The sequence below is a fragment of the Haliaeetus leucocephalus genome, unplaced genomic scaffold (genome assembly GCF_000737465.1).
Source record: "Haliaeetus leucocephalus isolate CR32 unplaced genomic scaffold, Haliaeetus_leucocephalus-4.0 Scaffold1014, whole genome shotgun sequence".
NCBI classification, from domain to species: Eukaryota; Metazoa; Chordata; class Aves; order Accipitriformes; family Accipitridae; genus Haliaeetus; species Haliaeetus leucocephalus.
Genome location: NW_010973450.1, coordinates 2,456,117 through 2,482,796, shown reverse-complemented (window position 1 = coordinate 2,482,796; position 26,680 = coordinate 2,456,117). Strand labels below are relative to the sequence as shown.

The window sequence follows — 26,680 nt, the reverse complement described above, 5'->3', positions numbered from 1 at the left end:
CACACAGCTCTCGCTCACTTCCCCAGCGTGACAGGGGACAGAACAGGCAGAGAAAATGCAAAAAAAAAAAAAAAAAAAAAAAAAAATTGTGGGTTGAGATAAACACAGTTTAATAAGTGAAGGAAAGATTTAAAAAAAACCCCAAGTGATGCTCCCCACCTTGGACCAGCAGCCTGATGGCCGGCCACTCTCAGAGCAACAACCACCTTGGCGGACAAGTAGAATGATTACTTAGGAAGAAGTTAGGAGGAGAAGCAAAAAAATCTGAGGGAACTTCTACCTCGGTCCTTTCCAAGCACTATGGCAGAAAAGAGGAGCTCCTCTCATTCGCAGTTCATTTAAATGATCAGAAGGGGAATTAAAAAGATTTCGAGTACCATCTTGCAGACAAGTCAGAAAAGAGACCACCTGAACTCTGAGCCATCTGGAACCATTACAAGACAGAGACTTCTTCTCCCGCAAGAACACAACCACATGGGAACAGAAAAACAGTTTATTAATCTAAGTTCCTAGATTTCTAACTCATTTACTAAGATGATACTCATATAATCTTGCTCCGCTTAATCCTCCTAGAAAGCTAGTGAAAGACTATGCATGGCAGATGGAAGCTGTATTACAGAAGAGGGCGAAACAACCGTATTCAGAGCCCTGATCTTATGAGCGGCCCTTCGCTATTAAGAAAAGAGGGAATTAACATCAGTGAGCCACTAGATGCTAGGAGAGTAGAGTATTGGGAACATACAGGCGTTGGTTTTTTCATTTTGCTAGGCTAGATAATACATGGGGTTACAGATTTTTACATGGTTGTATTTTTATATATACATAAAATGTATGTTGTGATACCTTTTTAGTGCAAGGGAATCTTCTTAAAGGCACAGATGGCACTTTGGTGTCTGCTCCCTATGGAAAATCATCATAAATGGGTTTCTAAATCATGTCCCAATCTTATTATATATATTATATAAACCCTCTCTGCTTACCGTATCCACAAGACAAATTAGCGGAAGTATATTTTATTTTGCAAGTGTTCTGGACACTACATTAGATACGTTGCAAAGTATTTGAGGACTCGTTGCGCTCAGCTGCATCAGGGCATCACAGCTCTGAAGCACTGTCATTCCAAAATTGGGACTTTTTTTTTTTTAAAGTGTCCTGGATCCCCATCCTGCACACCAAAAGACCTCTTTCATACCCAATGGTCCATTTAAAGAGCTATGCTGAGAGCTTAATACACTCCTGAGGCAGCTTAAGTAAATCCCATAGGCTTCAAAGGCACTGAGCCACCTGCAGCGCACCGCTCTGCTTGCAGGACAAGCAGTAGGAATAAACACTCTGAGGTTGTCGTTGTCTGTGAACCTGTGTTATCAACTTTTACTTGAGACACTTCTGAATTGCTCCCAAGGTAGGTTTAATCTATAACCCCCCCCCAGGGCAGCAGGACCGTGAGGCTCTGGGCGAATCTGCCGGTGCAGCGGTGGCAATACTCATTTGGGGGGATACTCCTGGATCCATCCCATTTAGATAGGATGCAGGAGCATCAATGTGTCTGCCATAATAAATTCTCGCAGCCTACCCCAGATAATATAATTAGAAAATTAACATAAAAGAAAGTGTTTCCTTCAGATGTAACGATTGCCCAATACTCTTTGAAGTGAAAAAAACCTTAGCATCCATTTCACTGTTTTTTAAACATCATTAACTAAACTAAAAGTTTATTAAATGTGAACACCTCCAACCTCTTACAGAGAATGAAATGCAATTGATTAGTTCAAATTTTTCAAAGATAATTACATGGTATTTTCCATTTTTGTCAAGTACAGCAGGGGCTTCAGGTACAAGATATTCAGTAAGACCCACACGTTACTCCTAAAACTGTGCAGGGCCAGCAGCAACTTCATCAGGAACAAAGACAGACTATAATTACCAGGAACTTGGTATGAGTGAAAGTTGACTGCCAAATTAACCAGTCCTCTGAAGCTGAGCCTAATGGGTGGACAGTGGTTAGCACTGAATAAAGCATTATCTCATAAAGCCAGTAAAAAAGTGTGCTAGAACAGGATGAAACCGAAGAACCAGAGGTAGTGATTTCATCCACTGTTAGATGTGTGAATTTGGGGATTGCTGGATTGGTTTTTTTAAGCACTCAGTACATGCTAGTTGCTTTGGATTTACCTGATAATGCGAAACAAATTTTTTTGACTATTTCAGGAAAAAAAACCCCAACCAAAACCAAAACCAGATGAAGGGAATCAATCACATGAATTTTTAATAAAGATTACATTAGAGTTTTGAAATACATACTTAGCATACTTCACTGTAAGTCCCACAATTTGGAGCTTATTAAAGACATCTAAATCTAGAAACAAACAGGGGGTGGGAAATCACGTAAAAACATATAAATCCTGTAGGACAGCAACCAGCTGAATCAGACCTGCAAAGTATACTTTAAATCCTCATGTGTGAATGAGAAAATTAAGAAGCTGGTTTGTATCTGAAGTGCAAATAAGATTTAAATTGCCTTCAGAAATTATTGAGGCTGGAGTTCCAGCTAAAGAAAAAACTGGGTAAGGAAGAAAACTGGAGAAATTTGATTGTAACCAAAGAAACAGCACCTGAAGTCAGTACTGAAGAAGAGATGGCAACATGGAAACAGGTAGGATGTATTTTCCTAATCCAAAAATCTGGCTAATGAACTGTTCCAAAATCAAATAAGTATGTAAAAGACTTCCACAGAATTCAGAGCCCTTGGAGCCCTAAAGGACTGCAGCAGCTCAGACCAAGTTATGGAATGGCAATTCAGGGAAAGAAATGCAAGCTGAGATTAGCTTTTGAGACCGCCTGGTCGTTAGGAAGGATCCCTGGAAAATAAGGGTGTCAAAGCAGGATAAAGAGGAATCTTGTCGTCAGGAAACTGGTGGGATTCTTAAACAGAAGGCAGTGTAGTGGGGTTAAACACAGCACGCACGGAAGGAGAATCAGGCTCTGGTACCTCGATGGTATAGGAGATGAGAAGAGACGAAGGCACGACAGATGCAAAATTCAAGTTCCTATCTTTATCTTGAAGTTCAACTTGGTGTGCTCAGAGGGAGGAAAAGAGAGGGCAGACGCAAGGAGACTTTCCAATAAGACTAGAGAGATTGGAAAGAAAGATGATGTTTTGGAAAGACAGGAGGAGCTGGCATAGTAAAATTGTAAACATCGCTACCATCCCCTTTAGGTGTTTTTTCCATTTGCTACGTACTCAAGCAATCAACTACCTCTTCCCTTTTGCACTTTTCCTGGTTTGGTTTAGCCTAACAATTTTGTTATCATATCACACTGGGAATTAAAAATATCTCAATCTCTTAACTTCTCCTTAAATTTCAAGCTGTCCTAAACAGCTTTATTTCGTATCACTCTCCTCCACATATGATGTCCTGGCCCTACCCAAAATACGATTGATATTTGAGCACGACACTGATTTTCATAGTAAAGGAATCCATCAAAAGGCCAGCTCTGAAAAATACATCGTCTCCTCAAACATTACATCACCTTCAAATCCAGGCCTGTTTATTGGCTGGATAAAATACTGAGTGAACTTCCACGCAATCCTGGGTAGGTAGATGAGGGGCAGAGGGCAGGGAGAATCAGGAACACATTTACACGGAGATTGTTCAGTGTATTAAATAACAAACAGTTACAACCTGAAACCTATCATCATTTAAATCAAATATGCTGAAGAGAAAGCTCACTGCAGTGACCAATGGGTGACAACATGTATTTCTAGAGTAAAACCACTGCAAGGAAGTGAAGACCTTCGCTGTATTTTTTTATGTTTAAGTCAATGCAAAAAATAATAGATGTCACAGAGAGTTAAATGATTCATTTTAATTTGAACAACTGAGATATTTTCTCTGAGACAGGGATGTCTATCACAGCCAAAGTGAGAAACTTTGAGGCTCCTTTGATTGTTTGCATTGGCTCCGTCACACTGTTGAAAACGTCTCTTCCAGTTACTCACAGACATACAAGCAAAATACATTTGTTTTAATTATCCAGGCGTTACACATTAACTTTCCACCTACTGTATTGCAAAGGAAAACAGCTCAGATCCTGCCAGCTTTCAGTGCACCAAATGTCATCGAGAAACAGATTAGCTCACTTCGTGACATCATACAGACTAAATACACAGACAAAATTAACTGCTGCACTTACTGTTTTAATCAAGCAATATAGCCAGCACACAAACCAGTGGTAGTGGCTGGTCGTCAGGTCTTAACATACAACTTTGTCTCAAATAATTAGGTTGCTTTAAGGGCAGCTAAAATATTTTTTGCGATCTGGTTGAAATTTCTGGCGCATTTAGCAGTTCTTGTTAATCTTACAGGTCATAAGCAGACAGCGGTGGTGAACCAAAGGAGCGGCAGACTGACCATCTCGGTTTCAGGTGCCCTTGTAATAAAATCACACAGCCCCACTGGGTCTCGGTCCCTTAAAAGTAATAGTTTCTGACTTACTGGATTTTAGTTTGTTACTGAATTAAAAACATGCATTACCTTCTTCCTTTCTTTTCTTCGCTTCTTCTTCACTTCTCTCTTTAGCCTTTAATGCTTCATCTGCTTTAGCTAAAAAGAAAAGAAATACAACAACAAGTGTTAAAATTAGCTAACTTCTCTTGCCAAACAACATTTCCTGGGGTTTAAACCCAATTTCAGATTCCTTTTTGTAAGTCCCACAATGAAGTCGATGTGCATGAAGGAACAGAATTTGGTTCTTAATGTATTTTCTTTAAAGATATTACTACAGTTAAGACAACAGCATAAACGGTATTATGGAGGGTAAATTTTGCATGCAATATTAGTTCAATACAAATCTCTGCATTCATGTTAAGTAAAACTTTTAAGAGGTATTTTTCTTAAACACAAATCTCCCCACCCTACTTGGCCCCAAACCGAACTATAAACAAACAAATGCACTGCATTTAAAAAAAGAAGATTTGCTACCATAGTGAGTAATCCATAAGACCTCTTTCGAGGACAAAACAGAAACAAAACAATTCTTTTCAGGGATGCAGAGTTGCAGATAGCGTTTAAAGTAGGAGTCAAATACCTATTACTTAGTCTTAAATTAGGTAGTACACAATTTTCTCTTCACTGCAAATCATAGCAGCAGTACTTTATTCATGTTATGACAGTATTTTTTAAAAAGAATCTTTTCCCTCTAGAAACCTCTTCCCTTATTACTTAATTATCTACTAGTTGCTCAACTGCAGGGGTTTTCAAACACTTTACTACAGATGTTAAAGAAGATTAAAAATATACAGCACAGTAACAAGGGACTATCAATATACTCTGTAAATTAATTAAATTTCTGTTCTAGCACATCATTTATTCCAAAGCATTAATGTCTCAAAGGAGCCATTCTCTTTTATTGCCATCTCACTGCCTGATGAGTGAACTAAGTGAGAAAAAGTCTCTAATAGCATTATACTTGATGAAATATTAAGTTTTTAAAAGTATCACCATGTCAAAAGGAAAAGAACCAAAAAGAAACAGAATTTAGAATTTAAACCAGGCCTTCTTATGTAATAAAATCACTGTAAACTGTGGCACAAATAGCAAACACATATTCAGTTTGCAAATACTTCATCCTACCACCCACTGAATCAACTGATAATTTATGAAAACAAAATTCACTTCAGGAGTGGGGTGTGAAGGGGTCTTTCCGACTCTGGTGTCTTTTTGCAGCCAGTAGCTACACCTTCTTAAAATATACAATTTAAACAGTGGTGTTACAAAATGACAGAAGTAATTATATAGACATCTGTTTCTATTTACATGCTTTTATACATATTTAGACTACATTTAAAGTCATGAAATATTAAAACTTTTCTGCCAGTTAAGATTATTACAAGAATCTATTAAATTAGATAATAAAAACAAACTGCTAGTAACTCTAAAGACTTTTACTTCATTTACACTTTATTCTCCTTGGTAAAAGGACAAGGATAATAGAAATTCCATTTAAATTCAATTTTGGTTATATGTGTAATTGTAGATATACCCCTTGAGTCATGTAAAATGCTCAGCTTATGTTTCTTTCAAATTATCCCGCTCAGATTCACATTCTACTCCTTACAACTGTCTTCAATATGTATTAGCAGAGCTCATTAGGCTGAAATTTAATAATGCAAACATCAGGTGGATTTCAAGAACCTCCATTATCAACACAAGATGGATTGCTTATATAGCTCTTGGGCCAACTGGGCACAATTTAGATTCAATAAACTACCATGCCTAAATTTGATTTATCTATTCCACTATGCTACTTTGTTCTTCCTCACCGATTTGTTGCTGCACAGGAACAATTCATTGGTTATCTCAATGGTTATCCAAGGCAAAAAATATTAAAACACACCTGAAAGATGCTGCTGGTCTGTGACTAGATTTCTATTTTGTATTTGTTAACTTTAAATTGCTAATGTCCAACCCTTGTAACTATAGTTAAAACTTCCACTAGCTGAAACAGAGCTGTCCTTTCAAGTCCTGGTTAATCATATGGACAACATAGCAATTTAGGAAATATCGCGAGGACTATTCTCTACACAAAATTGCTCATTAACAACAATTTATCTTACCCCATAAATCTACAGAGCAGTAAGTCTCCGAGGTTATAGGGCACCATCCATTACGACCAACAGACGTCACTGAAGCCATGTGCTGCTTTAAGAATTTAATGCTAACAATTCTTTTCAAATATTTTAAATTTTCTGTCATTATTCACTGGCAAAGCGTCATTAAAAAAAAGATTTATTTTGATCAAATCAAGTTGCAATTAAACAACATTAAAAGATCCTTACAACTTACTCTAAAGCATAACACCCCCTCTCTGTTCTGTGGACCACTGTGCCCTTACCCCATATTTTAGGGTGTGCAAGACCACAGACAGCCCATGCTGGCCACGTACATTTAAAAGCATTTAAAAGACCTGATATTTGGAAGAGAACTCAGTTCTCCTGCAATGCACTTTCCTTAAGCCGGAGGAGGACAGACAGCTGCTTATCACCCCCAGCAGATCAAAGAAGTCACTTCAGCAAAAGTCTGGTTTTAATTGATCCAGGTAGTCAGAGCGCTGAGATTGCTACTGAAACTGGGCTTCCTGCATGGATAAAGAGCTAGCATGACAAAAGCCTGACTGCTTACAAAGCTTTCTAAAATATAAAATAAATAAATAAAGAGGTGCTCGAGCCTGCAGCATTTAAGAGCTCATCCAACCCCAGATAAAATTACAATTCTATTGATTGATTTTTTTTTTTCTCTGAAGGATGGGAAAATGACACACGGAAGATGTTTGAGATGTTTACCTCTACTAAAATAATAAAGTTGTGAAATGCAGATATTTGCTAGTGGCTAGCAGACTACTAATACAAGTATAACAGGAGGAAAGACCATTTTAGTAATTTCCAGGTGCGCCCGATAAAAGTGCTTGTTCCACCCTGGCTGGGATCAGCAGCTCATTGTGCTGGATGCAGCACAAAGGAAGAAGAAATAAATCCTATCTCTGCAGTGAGAATAAACTATGAGCAAAAAGTATGGACATGTTACTCAGACAAATAAACGCAATGCAGAAGTGGAACAATATTGCTAAGTTACAACAAAGACGCTAACATTTAATTAAAACTAAGCTACATCAAGTACCTTCTCTGTTATTAAAAAAAACCCAAACTAAAACCAAAACACTTTTCATGTTTCCATATGCACTAAAATCCTAAATCTGAATATGCTAATGTGTTCTGAAACTCAGTCTAGCTCTTTCATCAGCTTCATTTCACCTGCTTTCCAAACCTGATAACCACGTAACTAGAAGCAGCTCAAGCCCGAGGTGGCAAACCCAGTGGTGTCGCAGCCCTTTCTGAAGGAGCAAACGGAATTGCCGTGGATTTTGGGGAGTGGTGGAGGCTGCTGACAGTCCGAGGGGAGAGCTCCCTAATGGAAATGCAGGTTGCCTGCCAGACCTGCAACTTCGGTTCCTGTTGAGGAGCAATTATTATGTACGGATCAACAACTGCGGATCAATGAATGGTAGGTAATTCCCCGGGGCCACGACCGGAGGGATGAACCAGGTCCGCTCCTTTGCCTTGCTTTAGCCCGTTCAATGCAGACCTGCAATGCCAGCTGATCTTTGGCTTATGCTAAAAAGAGGGGAGAGAAGAGGGGAGAGAAGGATGGTTTTGTATACTTTCCAGTTTGGGAAAGAGAGAGGGTAGGTGTTTCTGTATCTCCTTGATATTACCTATAGGCTAACTGTAAAATCTTGGAGATGGAATGAGACATCAGAAATTAAATATAAGAACAAAGAAGAGCAATTTCGGAGTCGTAGAGAAACACTGGGCCATAATACCAGCTGGTGTAAATCAGCACAGCTTTACCAACTTTATCTGTAGATCCCATGAATTATCCCACACTTTATGTTACTGATATTTTGCAGAAATCTTCAGGTTTATGCTCAGACACACTGCAATTCAAGCAGACTCTCTTTGCTGATGTACCAAACATTCACTTACACAGAATTTCAAGTTCCTGTCCATTTTCCCATCCAAACTTTATATGTATATACTTGCCTAGATTTTCCTCTTTAATTCTTTCTTAACTAATTCAATTAATTCAGAGCCCTCTTCCCTCTAAATTGTTACTCTGTTATAGAAAAGAAAGTCTCCCAAGAAATACCCTCTCACTTCAGAAGCTTGATAGAAGTATTTTAATGAACAACCAGCATTTAATAATCTATGTCCCTCCTAAATTGTGTGACGTGTTTTCTCTTCTCCTATAACTTGATCATTTTTTAGCGACAAACAAACAGCTGGAAAGGAAAAAGAAACTGAAAGAAAGGATAGAAAGAAAAGAATGAACAATCTCATAGATTTTGAAAAATATTTCAAGCTCAAAACATTAAAGATGATCTGATTTCCTTACCAACATGGTATGACATGTATTTGACATTTAACAGTTACATTACTAGGTGCCTTCTCTCTTCCAAACAACCACCTCAAGGCATTATCTAATTGGTGTGCTTCATTCAAAGCTTACTGAAATCAACCACACTTCCCTCGTAACTATTTAACCTCATAGTTTGCATAAATAGTTAGGCAAATAGTCACATTGATGATAACTGATAATGAGAAAATTAAAATACCCTATGTGGTGCAGCACCTCGTTGTAGTGACAGAGCATGGGAGACTCCCAGGTGCCCAGGAAGCATCAGGGAAGCCCCAGAAAAACCTGAGGTTCAATTACAATTTTGTTGTCTAATACCAAGTTCCACCACACCCTACACAGCTTTGAAGAAGTGACTTGTTCAGCCAACTAAGATTAGGGTCATCCCCACAGATGACAAGTGCACTGAAGCCTGACAAAAATTTCTCTAATCAAGAGCTCTTGGTACTATGATTAAAGAAAAAGGATGAACCTGACAATTTTCAAGGTGGAGTGAAAAACAACCTTTATGAACAGGAGCAAAAGTACTTTTTATACTCCTTTTCAAAATTGAAATGATCATGCTTATACAACAAAAATGAGTTAAATGATTTTAAAATGTCAAGCTTAATGACACTGCACAAAGGAAAAACAAAATACCAACATTTGGTGAAATGCAAATTAACGTATTAATAATTTGAACAAGTTCTCAAGTGCAACACATGTAGCTTCAACCAAACTCTTAAATCCTAACAAAACCCTTGGATTTCTCTCCATCCGCTCCATGCAGTATTTCCTGAATAATTTCAGAACCACCAGTTTCAGAGTTTTACTCAACCAACTGCCAGCTGCTGTCATGCCCCAACACAGGAGCTTGAGGCATGGGCAGGATGCCTCAAACCATCACAGAATCAACTGCATCAACTTTATACTGTCCATTTCACTAAGGTAGAAAGACATATGCGTTATTAGATGAACTGGTAGCGTGGAAACGGTCAGTATTGTCCCAGAAATGCGACACGCATATTTTAAATGGCGACACAGTATTTCAAGTGGCAGACTGTCCAGGATGGTAACCTTGACGGGGTTCTGTGGCTATTTTGACCTCCTGAAGTTCAGCCAAACCGACAAGGACCCAGCACAGGGTGGTACCGGAGCATCTCTCCCCCAGCGCGGGGTGCCCCAGGATGGCCTGAGCAGCCCCGTGTTTTCAGAACCAAGTATTTCAACCCCTATTTTCACAAAGTTTCACAGTAGAGTTCTGTCAGAATCCCTCAAATCACTGCTCTTAACAACTGTCTGTATCTAGGAGATAGTTTAAATGGTTAAAATTACAGTGTGTGCAAACATGCCTTCAAGTTTTTTCTTTGCCTAATGCTACATACTGATATAAAAAAAACCACCCTGAAATATCTTAAAATGCATTGCTCATTGGACAAAAAGTACTGTTTTAACTATACTGTTAAACTATAACTGGTTAATTGTACTAACGATACATTTTCTTTGCTGGTCACTCGGCCCTGCTAATACTTTTAACTTTCTAATCAGTTCACATGGCACTAGGAGCCAACGGCCACCTTTAGCTTACCACGAAGATGTACAAAAACACGCTGCAAAAATCAATAGATTCTGTATTAAAACATGCTGTCTTACTGCATGACATTATGCTAACAGGAAATGTTGGAACAATCTCTTTGGAGACTACATCTGACAGAACAAAAAAAAAAAAAAAAAAAGCTTTTCCAGGAAAAAAAAAAAAAAAAAAAAAGCTTTTCCAGGAAAAAAAAAAAAAAAAGAGAAAACAAGTGGTCTTCACAAATAAATCATCTTCTAAAAAGCACAAACGATGTGCATCAGCCTGTCTCCGCTTGAGAGCCGCTAAAACTAGTGGTTTTCAATGCTTTTGTAAAGGCTCAATGTATGGATATCATCATTACTGCTACAGTTAGTTCTATGAGAAACATGACTCCAAAGCCACAGAGGCAAGACAAAGTCCTGTAACATATGTATAATATTATTTTCTCTTAATTATTGAGTATGAGAAAAAAGGAAAATTAACAGCAGCAAAAAATGAACTTCAATTTAAAATCGCAGCAGTTTCTCTTCATTCATTTTGCAATACAGTGAGACATTATGATTTTCCCCAGGCTTTCACTATCAATTTCTCACCTGCAGATAACTGCAGCGTTCATCTGCGTTAGTATTTTTGTACACGTGAACACAGACCTGTTTGCTCCTTGTGGGTACTACTTAAGATGTTAGTGGGTGTTACAGCCCTGCGGGCTCTGTGTGTGGGTACCGCGTGCCCCGACCTCTCTGGAGGGAGCACAGGAACGACTCAGCCCCTTGCTAAAAAGGGAAAACCCTGATGGCAGCGGGGCTTGCCCAGGGACCAGCTCCCCCCCAGCACTGCTCCCAGTGAGCGGGACAAGCTGTGTCGTCTTCTGCTTCGTTAAGTGCTTCTTCTGCACAAGGTCAGCGAGCAACATGCAGAGCTTCCCAGCCAAAGTCCGTCTGACGTATTTATATTCTAAAGTAATTTGAATTACTTTTATTTCCTCAAAAGAGCCACGCTGGAGAGTATTGCCGAGCATGACAATCCCTCTTGTGCTCCGCGTGGCTACACGTCAGTTTTGGTAAAAGCCGTGCCTACGCGCTACGTAAATAAGGTTGTTCGGGAGCAAGATGCGTCGCCGGAGTAGGATGCTCCACCGCAGTTCAGCGGCTCCGTCGGTGACAGCCGGCGCTCGCACCCTCACGGGGTGCAGGACTAAACCCCTGGGGTGGTGGAAGCGGTCGGGATTTGGGAAACCCAGAGCCATTCCCCAATGGATGGACATGTCGGAGTGATGCTTTGATCCTGACCAGCCTTGTGCTGTGCCAAGGTAAAAGAGTTTCAAGCAAAGATGCTAATTAATAGGCATCAGAAGAATATGAATTATTTCAAGGTAGAAATAGGGCAGGTGCTATTTTGGGGGTACAAAGGGCATTTCAGAAAGTGTGGCCCGGGCTCGTGGAAGAGCCCCTGTGGCACAGCCCTCTCCCACGGCCACGGGAGAAGCGTGGAAGAGGCTCGGCCCGGCACCGGGATGCAGTTTGTTTTACTGGTAAAATTAAAAAAAAGAGGAGTGTTAGAACACCCATCGACTGCAAACCGCAAGTTGTTTGGGAAAAAAAAAAAAATTCAACATAATTGTGGACTTTCCAACTCTTAAACTTAAAAATACAGGCTATATGTTTCTAGATGTATTTGGGGAAAAGAAAGCAGACAAACTCAAAAAACACATACAGACATTACATCTAAAATGTAGCCAAGCCATCCACAATGCTAATCAGAAAGACTTAACCGTTTTTTTTTAAACACAAACATTTTTGCACTTATAAAATATTCAGTCAGCTCACATATAAAAATACAAGTATAATCCATTATTAATTTACAAGGCCTTATTTAATTTACATGCCATTTTTCTCTAGTATATTAAATTTATCAAGGCTTGTGGAAATCCTCTCTGCTGAATATTCATATACTAACATGTAAAGTTATCTGTTATACATCCAAAAAATTCCAACACAAATTCACAACAACTGCTTTCTCAGATATCTCCTTAGACAGGAACAGAAGGAGCAGAGTCAAGTAGCTGTTGGTTCAAATACAGAAGCCACACCACCATTCACATTTTTATTGTACCAGATTTATGCCATTTTTCTACATTTTGGCCTTTTTAGCCCGTGCTAAAATAACATTTCCCCACAATTGAAAGAGCACAAACATTCAGGTGGCCCCTTGTCTAGTTCCTCCATGGATAAGGGTCCCCTAACTCTGCCGTGATGGCTTCATTTAGCACCGTCCGCTCTAATTACATGGCAGCCAAGTACTATGTTAACGACACTCCAACACGAGGAGTTCCTGCCATTGCTGTCTGAAGTATTACGCATCATTTAATTATGCCACTGACTGTAATTACAGATATTGGAGATGCCCGAGCGTGACGGTGGGTGCAGGAGCTCGTCGCTCCCTTCCCCGCTCCGTGGGTCGCGGTTACAAATTGCCCGTAAGCACAAATCTGTTTATTTTAAGCTTCTCCGCTCTCCCTGGCGAGAACACCCAGCACTGCGTTTGGCAGGAAGAAGTTATCCCACCCATTCCTGCCGGCGCAGGGATGTGCTGCTGTTATTTTTCACCCCTTTAGCAGCATTCCTGCTCAGTTCCCTTCCCTTAGTGATTTTGGGAAGTATTTTCTAACTTTGGTATAATGTCTCCCGCTTTGGCGCAGCTAGTGACCGTCTGTCTGCTAGCAGCCATGCGGGTTTTCCAGAATATTAAACGTATTTTTGGTAGAAGATATATCTGGTAGCCTGGGACTCGCCTCAAAAAACACAAGCAAAACCCAAATGTTTTCTTCCTCTTGTTCTAATGTTGGGTAAAACCAATATATTTGTGAAGATAAATCCTCTAATGCCAACCAGGCGATTTTTCACTAGTTTCTTTTTTTAATTGTTATCATTTTCAAAATGCAGTTGGTGGCTAGCCTGCTGGATATAAATGACAGACGGCGATGAGAAAGTACAGGACAAAAGAGAGAATATCCAAAATCATGTAAACCTGCATACTGCAAAATAGCAGAAGTTATTCTTAAGTCAAAACGGGTTAAATATTAAACAAATTTCTCCAGAGAGAGAAGAGCATGTACATCCTTGTCCAGAATATTAACATGCCGGTCAGAAATTTGTAAGGAAAAAATACCCTGAAAAGGGACAAGGGGTGTTGGGAAGCAAAAGGTAAGAACTGACAGATAAAATTCAGTACCGGCAAGCGGGGCCGACCTCCCCAAAGACTTTCCATATCCCGGTTACTGCCTACTGTATTAAGACTGCCTTTCTCATCACTTAATGCTTATTTTCATCACTTTGCTTAAAATATTGATAATCAATTAGGGCTACGTCTGTTTTGCCACAGAATCTGTGTCACAGTCTATCAGACTGTCATGGCCAATTCAATCCTCATTCAAAGTTAATTTTTTCTTCATAAATCTGCCTTTGGAGGAGTCATTAGGCGCAGAACATAGCCCGAGGTGCAATCACCTATTCTCTTTCATTAGCGGCAGGCAGGGAAGGTGAGGGAGATTATTAGAACTTTGGAATGATCACAAAGCAGCGTGCTGCCTGTCAGATCCCCCCAACATTTAATTCATCTCGCCAACTCGCCGGCGCGCGCTGCCAACAGTTTTAAATGGACATTATTCATGAACATCTGTGACATGCTGAATATTCTGAAGCGGGAATGATGAAAAAGCGGTGCCCCCCTTTGACTTGAAAATTAATTCTATGGTCAAAACAATTAGGAATATAACAAACATGTTTTGTGATGTTATTTTTAGTCCTCCAAGATAACCCGCTTAAAAAGCTATTATTTCAGAAATATAGGTATTTAAACATAAATGTGCACACTCTAGATGGGCTAGCACAGTATTTTACGGTGTTGAAGAATGATGTGCATTTCCTTTACTATGGAAATAACAAGTTGTTGGGTTGGGGTTTTTTAAGCAATTACAGAATTAGCTAGCTTCCCTATCTGGTTTGTTGATATGTTTCTAAAATGTAGCCAAATGAGATGACACATTGGATTTTAATACGATGCCATATTAAATTACAGCACGCTTTGCTCATGGTGGATAGTCAGCGCAGTGCGTGAAACAGATTTCCAAAATCAAATATATTTATTGCCGCTTCTCTTGTTAAAATGAGCGCGCTATGGCCATTATAGCATTTTTAAGGTAAGAATGGCAGAAATGCTGGTACAAGAGACTGGCATTCACAGAAATTAAATAAAAACCCTACAGTCTCTATGCAGTATCCCTTAATACATGCAAGGGTTTTAACATGTAGATACTTTAAGGAAAAGTAATTTACATCTAATGAAATAACATCAAGTAGTTCCTTGAATTTCATTATGAAAGTCAAAAGAATAGTAATTTACATTTTTTTCTGTTATTACTATGAAAATGGTGTTATCATTAGCAAACTTCTCACAGCCCCCATCATTCTCCTCCCAAAATATTCTCGTTTTCCGACTGCAAAATTAAGGGCCAGATCCTTAGCGAATTCAAGCTGGCACAATTCCACTGACTTCAATAGAGCTAAGCAAATTTACTCCAGCTGAGGATCTGGCACTAAATATTTATAATAATAATAATAAGGAAGACTTAATAAGCAGATCTTGGCAGGTACATCCATCTATTATTTAGTGCATTTCTAATTTCTTTCTTTCTCACACACTGTTTCCCACACACACACGTCTGATAAAAAATTCAACTGAAATATGTTTTAACACTAAGGATTAATTGGCTTAAATTGCTTCCGCGGCTCCTGACTCATTGCAGTGGGTGCTATTAAATATTGCAAAGATTTGCTTCCATCTCAGAAAAGGCTGTACATTACCAGCTTCGACATCTTGTTGTCAACTAACGTTTCACCAAAGACCCACACCTCCCAAACTGCAGCTGAGCTCTGGAAAATGGCATAATTGGATGCAATTCTTGTCTTATCTGATATTTAGTCTTGGAGAGAAAATTATTTCTTAGAATAACTCAATAATTTCAATGGAAATGTTTAAATGGTACCTTCTACCTGAGTTACTTTCTTTTGGGGGAAAGAGGTGGGAAGAGGAAGGAAAAGCTCAGGAAAGGAAAAGGATGGCCCAGAGTTAAACGTTCCCCTAATCCATTGAGCAAAAAAAGGCAATAACATTTGGGAGAGAAAAAAAAAATTCCAGATACAAAAATTCACAGAGTAAAGGATGATTCTTCGCTATGTCCATCAGGACAACTGGAAAACAGAAGTGATCAATATGAAAAACCCCAATTTTGTTTCAACTTACTTAAATTGTTCTTAAACCAATATTTGTTATAGAGTTGTTTCTTTCCCCCTCGCACAACACGGATGGAGAAATGAGAGAACAACGGAGGGTCTCCTACGGAAACGGCTGTAACGGAGCTGTTGAGCAGGTGAAAGGAAGGATGCTTTTGTGCAAGTTCTTCCTCAGCCTGCTTCAAAACTGTTTGAATTTCTGCTCTTTGGCCATTATTGCCTCAAAGAAGAATTCTCCCACCCGTGTCCCAACTCATCGGCAGCGGCAGGACTGCCCCTTCACTGGGGGACCTGTGAGCCTTCCTCCCGAGAAAGAGGAGCCCAAGCCCAGAGGGGGAGAAACGTGGAGCTGCAAACACCACGGAGGAACCAGGCGACTCCAGAGCGAGGGTTCAGAAAGGACCCTGGCCTTCCTCCACCCTAATTACATTTTATGCAGTCAAATTACATTTATAGCGAAATGGCAGCTTTTATCCAATCCGTAAATTTACGTTTTCCCTTTTTCTTTCTTTCCAGCTAGGTTGGAGGGTGCAGTTTTAGCAACTTCACATCTCCCAGGCCAGCACAGCACTACTACTCTAGTAAATCGGAGTTCTTTCATTAGAGGATTTATGCAATCTGCACGTCTAATTGATGGTAATTTCTATCTCAGAAATAGGAAAAATACTTTTATGAATGCGTTTTCTAACCAGCATCATGTGAAATACAACCTGATGATGTATAGCAGTATCAGGGCTGAGGTTTGCTATGTTCTTACTGCTATTTGGATTCGTCAGGCAGACTGGATCCTTTGGGTCTTCTTTTGAACTTCTAGGAATCTCATGAAAAATGTAATTCCTATGTTGACCACAGATATGAGGAAGGTGTAAATTACTTAAGTGACACCTGATTAACCTTAGTCTGAAATAAGAACAGTAGAAATTACAAGCCACAAAGAAGAAAAAGCCATAAAAATACAAAAAAAAAATTTCAAAGTGGAAGAGCTCATATGCACTCCATCTGGTTGAAAGCCACCCTTGAAAATGCCCAACATTTGTTCAAATATGTCAGTCTCAGAAAGGGGTGATCATTTCCAGAATGGATGCAGTCTGGTCCCAAGGAAGTTCACATTTTCGGGAACAGTATGGGAAGAATCTGAGAGCCTCTGAGAAGTTTCCACCATAGCAGAGAAAGCTGCTTCAGAACAAGTAAACCTTAGTGGCAACGATGTAGTCCTAAAATTCTGTATTAGAGCACAATAAAATATTAAGACAAGAAAAACAAAAGTGAAGCTAAGAAAAAAGTACATATAGGTAAAGCAGAATTACTCTACACCTGAGCACAGTATAATGGAATATAGGTGACTTACTATTGCAATTTCTGAAAGAAGAAATACAGGCAAGTAGTGTAACTGCTGAATCCTCACATACTACCACCAATTTGTCCTGGCAGGTAAAATGAATATGAGGAGAGGGTTCGAACGCATTGCGGCTGGTCGGGCTCTGCCACGTGCCGTGGGATAGCACGGATCACACGGACCACACGGATGCTGCCGACAGTGGGACGGAGTTCGCTCCCACGGGTGGTGAGCACCAAGAGATGGGGATGGCCACGAGGAGAGGACCTCAGGGCTGACTTTCATCTCCCCTTCTCCCTTCCTCCTCCTTTTTAAAAAATCTTTCTTTCTTTTGGAAACCACGGTGGGAAACTGGCTAAACGCGCAGGGAATTTTAGTACCGTACTGATGATTTGTTTTGATGCTTGTCATGCAAAATTGAATGAGGAAGCCACAATATCAAAACAGGTTTGCATTTTAAGTTACAGTCTCTTAAATTCAATTGCAGCTATAAAATGGAATATAAAGGAGCTATCTTGAAAAGAAACCAACATGTGCTCTTGTGAAAATAACATTTTTGTATTATACGTATTACCAAATAAATTAATACCTGTTATTTGGACAAGAACTTTGAAAACATACATAAAAATACTGAAGAACACTCTTATTCTTGTTGGTAAGAAGGTGGTTCTTTATGGAAATTTATGGAAATCTGTGAGCTTGCTACCTCACAGAAGAAATGAATAACGAAAGAAAGATAAATAAATCACTTAATTTAAAAAAAAAAAACCCTATGGGGAAGATAAAAATCCTAATTATAAAAGTGCAAGAACTTTTTTTCTGTAATAAAACTCAAGCCAAATGAGTCAGAAACATGAAAGCTGTAATATTAATTAAAAATGGCTGCGGAACATACATATACAAAGCTGTGATCTTCTAACCCCTGTCACCGACAGACTGGTTCTTTTAACACTTTGGTAGATCCTAAGTCACTTTTGAACAGTCTGCTTTAAAAATAAACTTTGAGACTCCTCTAAAACTAATTAGAAATAACAATAACAAAAGGTAGGCAGGACTGCAAAACATACATCTGAAACCCCATTGCTAAGATATAGGACATGCCTACAGTCTTGATACAACAAATGCTTTTAAAATCGTCACATGAATTATGGAAGATTAATTTAGGTTGGGTTTTTTCCCCTCGCTGACTTCAGTGCTACCAGGAACCAGCCCTTTCCTTTGAGGATATAAAGTTTAATTCATTCAAAAATGTAATAAACGTGCATCTCCTCCTGAGCTGGGAGGGTGATGTGAAAATCAATTAAAACCGAAAGCCACTAAGTTCCACAGGATAAACCTAAGAATTACTTGTTGCTTTCAAAATACACGACCTTAGCCTTGCACCTTTCAGAAGGTAGATGGTTATGAGGACAATTTCACAGGAGTAAGGTGAGACCTTGGTAACATCCACGGGCTCAGCATCCCGCATGAAGCCTGTTCCACAGCAGATCTCAACCGGGCTCTCCAGCTCCACGGACTGTGCCCCATCCTACATCCCACCCTGCCCAGGAGCACTCTTTCCTGATGGAATCTGCCAGTCACTCAGGTCCGATTACCTACTCAGTCTGTATGAGAAATTAGCTTCATGATGTACTAACCACATACCTTTACATGAAAAGTATAACACCTACTCCATACAATTTCACAAATAAATTGTTCCTTTGAAAAAAAAATACTTGTTTGCTTAAAATACAATCACTAATAAAAATATTTCAATAATTTCTGAAAAAAAAGGCAATGTGTTTCAAATATAATTGTAATTTCAGTCTGTATATTGAGAATGACAGTTGGCTTTTCTTTCCGGGGTTAATAGCAGAATTCAGCCTGACAGCTTGTCAGCAAACTTGAAAAATTCAGTCACAAAACTTAGATTCAAAATGAGCCCTTCTTTCATCTGCCAATTTTAAAATGTCAGGAATCACCACGTTGAGTGAAAATCAAGTAGATGACAACTAATCTGGCTATCGCACGGAAGCAATAAACCATGGAGTACTTACAACTGATTACGGGGAACAACACTGAGAAAAGCCAAACCAGCCCAGAGCACCTTGTAAGGGCTCCGAGAATTTTCATCTCATGCTTTCGAACCAAGTAAAAACATAATGAATAAAACTGTGTAAGTGGCTCCTGTTAGCAACGCTGTCAGCAGAGACCCATCTATACAACGGTGCTAAAAAGTCTTTCTGGCTTGGCAGTTTCACATCAGGTCTCACGGTAGCTTTTGAAAACAAACCTTCATAATCTATGAGTTTAATTCCAATAATTTACTTCTGGGCACTGGCCCACAGCTACCGCTTAATGACCAATAGTCTTTTCCATTAAAAATAATCTTTGGCCACTCATCTGCACTGGAAACCACCAATAAACATAGCAAGATTTGCTGTACCACATAGTCCAAATAACAACAAATTGCAAAGGTAATAATCCAGACTCATTTCCCTGGTCTTACTGGTGCAAGATCCAGGTACCAGCTGCAGCCAAATGGGACATGTTGGGAAAAAACATTCCCCATCGACCCCAGCTAGGGCAGCCAGGAGAGCACTCTCCACATATGACCCCAAATGGGCGATGGAGACAACACGTACTTATTAGAAAATGCTTTTGGGTACTTCCTAGATGAAAAGTGGACACGCTTTACACCTTCTCTGTGTCTTTCTCAACACAACCACTTACTGAAAGAATAAAATTAATGCGGGGCTTCCTACTGAAGAACAAAAGTACCAGTATCTAAAAGACAACACTTGTATCTATCTCAAGGACAACGGCTGGTAACGTACAAATTGCAACTGTTTCCCTTGCACTAAGATCTAAACCTCAGGATACCTTGTAAGTTTATTTACCATCATTATTTATCCTTTATACAGCATCTTTGCTGAAGGCACAGGCAAAAGAACATTGCTAAAGCTGGCCTAATTTTAATTGCAGTTAACAATGTTGGAGTCCCAAAGCCTACTCAAATTTCCACCTTCAGAAATAAAATCCTGTAACGAAAAATATAGCTAGAAAGGCTAATGAAGACACAGTAAGGAAATGCTGCTTAACAGTGTTTGTTGAAAAACAGTATCAATTTCTCTCCTCACTCTTTTATTTGCAATGAAGTTCCATTCAAGGAAGAAGTAATAGTTATTAACTGCAGCTTAATCCTAGTTATTAAACAGCGCTGTAGAAGACTACACATTTTGTAACACCAGGCATTTCCCCACGTTGCAGCTCCTCGTGCTGCCCACCGCCGCGGCAGCCCCGCTTCCCACCGCTTCCCGCGGCTCCTGGCCCGACACACCAAGACGGGCGAGCAGGGATCCCGGCTCTTCCTGGGCCAAACCGTCCCCCGGGAAGGCTTGACATCTGCCCCGGGGTCGCTCGGAGTGCAGAGCTTTTAAGAGAGATTTGGACAACGCTCCAAGAAGCCACCTTGTAGATCTCAATCTGTCACATACCCCACGATGACGATGCTGTTCCCAGCACACCGTGGGCTACCGGGAAGCGATGGAACGTTGCCCACTTGATGTACGAGCTGCCTTGTTGGGATGCTGAGGGGCTCCGCTGTGTGCCCCGCAAAATAGCCCCCCATACCCTCAGTCTTAGGCTCTCAAACGTAGGACACATGATTTAAAACTACCTGAAGGTGGTACTCATCTCATCCCTGATATTTCCGCAATTACCATCGCTGTCACAGACTGGAACGAAGATCTCCTTTTCGGTGCAGGGTCGGTGACAGTGCAGAACATGCACCCCCCACCCTGTCCCAGTCACAGGTTTGTCTTGGATTTGGAGTGACTGAAAGGTGACGACATTATCATCTGTGTTTGTGGGAGCTGAACACGATGACTGAAATTGCACCGGCTTGAGCGGTGGGTCTGGATTTTCAAAGCACAGTGGTTTAGTGGAGCAAAACTCTCCTGGTCATAAACCAACCACAGGGCACTCTTCCCCTTGAAAACTGCCACCACCATTTCTCTGCACGTTTCCTTCTCCCACCAAGCTTGGCCACCTGGTCTAACTTGGCATCACCCTCTTCGACGGTGAGGATGCGTTTGCTTGGGCGACACAAGTCTTACTTGCGAGTATAGTTTTACTGTACTTCCGATTTTAAGTGATGGAAAATTGAGTAAAAATTCCGAGTTCCTGAAACACTATAGACCTGTCGGAAGCCCATTTAAGCAAGGAAACTCAAAACTAAGCCTTCACAGAAATTTTATGTATTTCCAAAAGGTTTAAAATTACTTTTTAGATTTGTTATTTCAACTAGCTAGATAGAAACAATGCCCCAAATGATGAAGATAATGCTCTGTTTAACGGATTCTGGAGCTACAAGATTCTTCCAAAAATCAAAGGCTGGAATAAACAAAGATTATTACTTCTACATGGAGAACACGTCACCTGGCTTCTTTGACTCTGTCTGAATCCTTGCTCCATCAGAGTGCCTACCTAACTTTAAGAATATTAGGAACCCATTCAATGTCACAGCGACTATTCAGCCATGCTTAAAACTTGGGCATATTCTTAAATGCCTTAAATAATGGGAAAGGTGTTAGAGAACATCATCTGTAGCAAAAAAGAGGGAGCGCAAGTTTCTTGTGATGAAAGTTCTACAGGAAAAAAGGATACAAGTGCATCTAGACAGCACTGTGTAACAAATGATTTGTACCAAATGTGGCCATATCAAATTGAATTAACTTCTAAGCACAAAATTACAATTGTAATTACAGTTACAAAACTACAATACAATGCAAACTTAATCAAGAATGGAGTACAATTAATATACAAATAATGGTGCAAGAGCCAGGAAAGCGTTTTAGAGGATTTTTGAAGAAAGAAGGAACTTTGTTCACCCCACTCATGATAATTTTCCACTTTTACCATGATGCTAATGAAAAAATCTTTGTGAAGCAATAGAAAACAAAAAAGGATAAAAAAAGAATATTTTTTTTAAATCTACTGTAAGTCCATAAACACCAAGACATCATTAAAGAAAAAATTGTTCTTGAGTATTACCATAAACAGTGTTAATATGACAGATTCACAAAGATACTGAATGGGGCATTGGAAAATCAGGAAACGATGAGGTGGAAAACCTCTGGGTCCAGGCACAGAAAACTCGCAGGATTTACTGTGCATTAACTGCAGAATCATAAGACAGGCATCCAAAAGAACTTGACATCTGGCACCAAAAGGGGGAGTGTGTGTCAAGGAAAGATTTGTGGGAAAGACTTATTGCCGATGCCAACACACACTCAATTACACTTCTGATAGCCTTGAAAGCAGGGCGCACAAAGCCCAGCAAAACGCATAGTTCTGCATTAGAGCACCGAACTCATTCTGATGGAAAAAAATTATGGGAAACTATACATTCTCAGCTTGTATCATTAACTACTATAATCATTTACTGTACACAGCATTATTAAATATTCCCCCAGGATAAAAGGGGTAAATATATTGCTTAAATATTCAGTGGCTGACTGTAAAATTTCATTCCAGATTAACTGATGAAGATGAAGAAATGCTGCTGAAAACAAACAATTTATCTTCACTACACACAGCAGATCGCTCTTGGAATTACGCCAGAGGCTACGTGGGTTTGAATTCAATAGCTGTATTAAAAGAAAACTACACCCCTACTACAAACCAGGCTCAACGTCACTGAATAAACAGTTTGCTGCAGCACTGCTTAAATAATCCAAAAAGAAATTTTGGGTATCAAACATTTTTCTGAAGTATTGTACCTCTTAACATATTTCAAATAAATGCTTGTTTTAAAAACTTCTATTAAAATCCATTAGAGTAAACAGGAAAATAGAAAAGTCAAAGACGCAAAACCAACAAAGGACTGATTTCTAGGAGAGGATTTAAGAAAGATTTGTCATCAGTGAGAAAGTCACTTCCAAGGGCACGTATCTTGTAATATACACATGCATTTACACTTACTCATCTGCAACCTTGAGATATTCCAACTGGCTCTCATAAGTCTGGACAGCATAATTCTAGTTCAGACATATGTGCATCTATATATTTGTATAGAGCTATAACAAAGTAATAAATAAGCAGCCTTATTCAGCACCAGAAATTCCATAAACTTTCTCCAATTAATTTCATTCCCAGCTAGCTTTAACTTACGATTGGAGTGCTCTGCAAAGCCTGCTTTTGCAGTTTGCTTCAAGAGTGTATTTCTCCCATTCTTAGAAAGCGTAAATAATTTGAAATATCAAAACCTCACTAAATGTTTAATGGCATATAACTGAAATGATGAGGAGAGGGAATGCACGTTAAAGACTTTGCTGAATTGGTGGCAGCACACCTCTGCTGAGGCCCGTCATCCATCATCTGTCAGGAAGAATACTGTTCTGAACTTACACGTCCACCTACATAATGTCTGTATATCCTTTGTATAAAATCTGTTCTTTCAAATGAAGATTTAATGATTGCATTAATTCACGCTCCTTAACTGTATTGCTCAGTAGCCTTATCATAGCTTCTAGCAGAACAGAGAAATCGCTTCTGGTAAAACTTGAGGTGACCCTCTATGAGAACTGATGAGACTCAGGCTACGTCTACAATGCCAAATAGTGCAGCCCCAAAAGAGTGAATCCATAAGCGAAGAGGCTGGTGCACAAGAGCCAGTGCCCAGGCTGGGCAGGTGTCAAGGGCTGTTCCTCCAGACAGTTAGAGCAGAACTATTCCATGTGAACCACACACCCAGGAACGGCTGGAGCACAAGACGTGGATGCCTGGAGTATCCCTTCTGAATTAACATCCTTTGAAAGGAGCTCAATCGACGGGCTTCAAGACTGTAACATGACACATACTGAACTCAGCTAAGTAGGGATGATGGAAAGAATCATTTTAAAAGCATCCTTCTGGTTCACATGACAATGCTAATGTACACAGCACACCTTCAGAGAGAAGACGCTCTTCTGCTCCGTGTCGTATATCAGACAGCTCAGGATGTAACCTACAGAGTAAAGCTAAAACTCAGAGAAGGTGGCAAAAATCACAGGAAAGAGTGTTTACTCATGACATGGTGCTACAGAATACCATAGTGAGGTAATGGCTCTAAGGACTGAAAAGTGCATGTTCAGAGCTGATGCTTAGATATCTCCAGCAACCAGCCACTGATGTCTGAAGAACGCCAATTCCCAGAACCTCTCTAAAAAACACTTCAGTGGCATGGTTATTTAGAAATAATAGCTCAGCTACTTTGCCTAAAGACCAAGCTCATCAGTTCTTACTCTAAGTTAGATGTGATGTAAAATATTAAATAAAAAACATTTAAAAGAATGATAAAAAAAATATTAGAACTCCATAAGTTACACTAGCAGATGATCTTAAATCTGGGGAAATCAAAAGTCTTCCGGTAAGCACCATGCAGCAAGAACACCAGCTGCTGGATATTTAACACCAATGTATGACCTAATTTCTTCCCCAGGGTGGAAGAAAAAAGAGAGATTTTTTAGAGGTACTTTAATATACACTAACAGTCTTGCTTTAGTATTGTCCAGGAAAGTTTACTTATAAAGGCATATAAACAAGGTGTTTAAGGAAGGAATGTGTCTCATAAGCATCTCGCGGCCAGAAACAAATAGAGGTACCTAACACAACCTCATCCAAACTCGCTTCTTTTCTTGTGTGAAGCAAAGACATTCTTCAGACCTGGATTTTCCTTACCTCTGCAGGGGTGATTTGCACTAAAAAATACTCCTTACTGTAGACATTTAGAAAGATTAAAGTTCAGACATAATTAAACCAGCATAATTAAAAGAGAAGAATTTTCTTTCCTGACAGCAATCACTGGTATTCCAGACTCCCTCTGTAAGCACAGAGGTGCCCTGAAGCCAAGGCAGCACGATGCCAAACCTTTATTTTGCCCGGTTTGAGCGTCCTGTGCAGAGATGCCCGGGTGCAGCAGCCCTCCAGGGCAGGATTGGTGCTGGTTCCTGCAAGAACTGTCAGGGCACTCATCGCCACGGTGTTTGCTCTTTTGTACCTTCTGCAAGGAGGTGACCGAGTCACCGACGGTAGTGTCAAACCAACTAGACCGCTACTTAAATAGTGTGTACGACAGGTCAGTCTCATCTCATGTAACGCTTTAGGGACAGCCTCCTGTTGTGAGGATGGGAAAAACGTTTGGTTTTCTGGTCTTGAACCCTGAAACCTCATGACAGATCTCCTCATGGCAGAGATGTAAACTTTATGACAACACCTGAGGATTTGTATTGGGTCTGTATGACCTGGCAGAGTGCATGATCTCTAAGCGGATGTTTTCTGAACAATTCAGGACTGCTAAATACTTTCACAGATACGAAGAATACATCCTACTCTTATCTCATTTTTAACACCTCTTTTCTCGGTATGAGGATGGCAAATAATATTCATATGAGATAAACAAGACTGGAACCCCTACAGAAGTATTCCCGAGTCTGATGCAGCATTGTTTGGTGCACAGAGAGGAAGCTTCTCGTGCCTCTTATGTATACACAGCTTCACGTCGTACTCATTATTCAAGACTATGCCCCAGTGATAGGTAATATTTCTCTTTTAGATTATGTCTACTTATACACATTTTAAGAAATCATAGCTTTTTTCAGGAGAACTTTTATTATAACTTCTTTTGAGACAATATCGTTCTAAGATTATTTTAAAAATCCATACGTTGCAACCCGAGTAATAACTATCCCTAAAAAATACATTTAACTGCTTTAATCACTGTTTTCTTACGGTACTTGATTTCAACTCCTTTCAACGACCCAAGGTCAATAATAACCAGGCTAGACTAGTTTCGAGTCTCCATGATAAAAATAGGTAATAAACCGCTACTGGTTAGAGAGGATGTGCTGTGCGCAGGTCAAGCTCGAGGTCCCAGGTAAACATCCCGCCCGTGTCCTGGAGCCGTGTTTCACGCACGCCTCCTCCTCTCGCAGGGTTCTCCTGCTCAGCTCTAAACATCGGGCCACTGCACCCTATCGATCTTCTTTAAATCTCCAGAATAATAAATTTCAAGGCAACACGGCGCAAGCTGACTAAAGCTCTTTAATTACATCACTGCTGAAAGGAAATCATTGATCAACGGCATTATGGGAGAATCAACTGCCCCCCAAACCAGATCAAAGTCAATGAAATGGCTGAGTAGCTGCCCCATTTGGGACTCTTCCCAGATTAGTGCCCATGGACAAGCAAACGAAACTCTGCTAACACATGCTGCTTACTATGGTTTTGAAGCTCTCCCTGGCAGGTGTCATGCTCTAAGCATGGTTTTTGATTACTCTAATTAAATATAATATTAGCAACAGATCTTGATATTGATCCCTAAACCCCCCTTCTAAATAGAAAATTAAAAGCTCTGAGGGAGGGACTTAGAGGCTAACAGGTAGGTTTAATGGTTTTAATCTTACATCAGCTTTCTCTACATTATATTTCTTAGAAGAACTATTGATTTCTTACTACAGCAAACAGAATTTTAATATTTTCCTTCATTAGAGTAACATTAGCTACC

General features: G+C 39.8%; 1 protein-coding gene across 1 annotated transcript in view; it reads right to left on the bottom strand.

Annotated features, from left to right (window-relative positions):
• RSRC1 (arginine/serine-rich coiled-coil 1) overlaps window positions 1–26,680 on the bottom strand; it is a 171,298-nt gene that overhangs the window by 28,620 nt on the left and 115,998 nt on the right. The window contains exon 6 of the mRNA XM_010584955.1: window positions 4,536–4,604. Within this exon, the coding sequence (XP_010583257.1) occupies window positions 4,536–4,604 (69 nt within the window). The remainder of the gene's footprint in view (window positions 1–4,535; window positions 4,605–26,680) is intronic.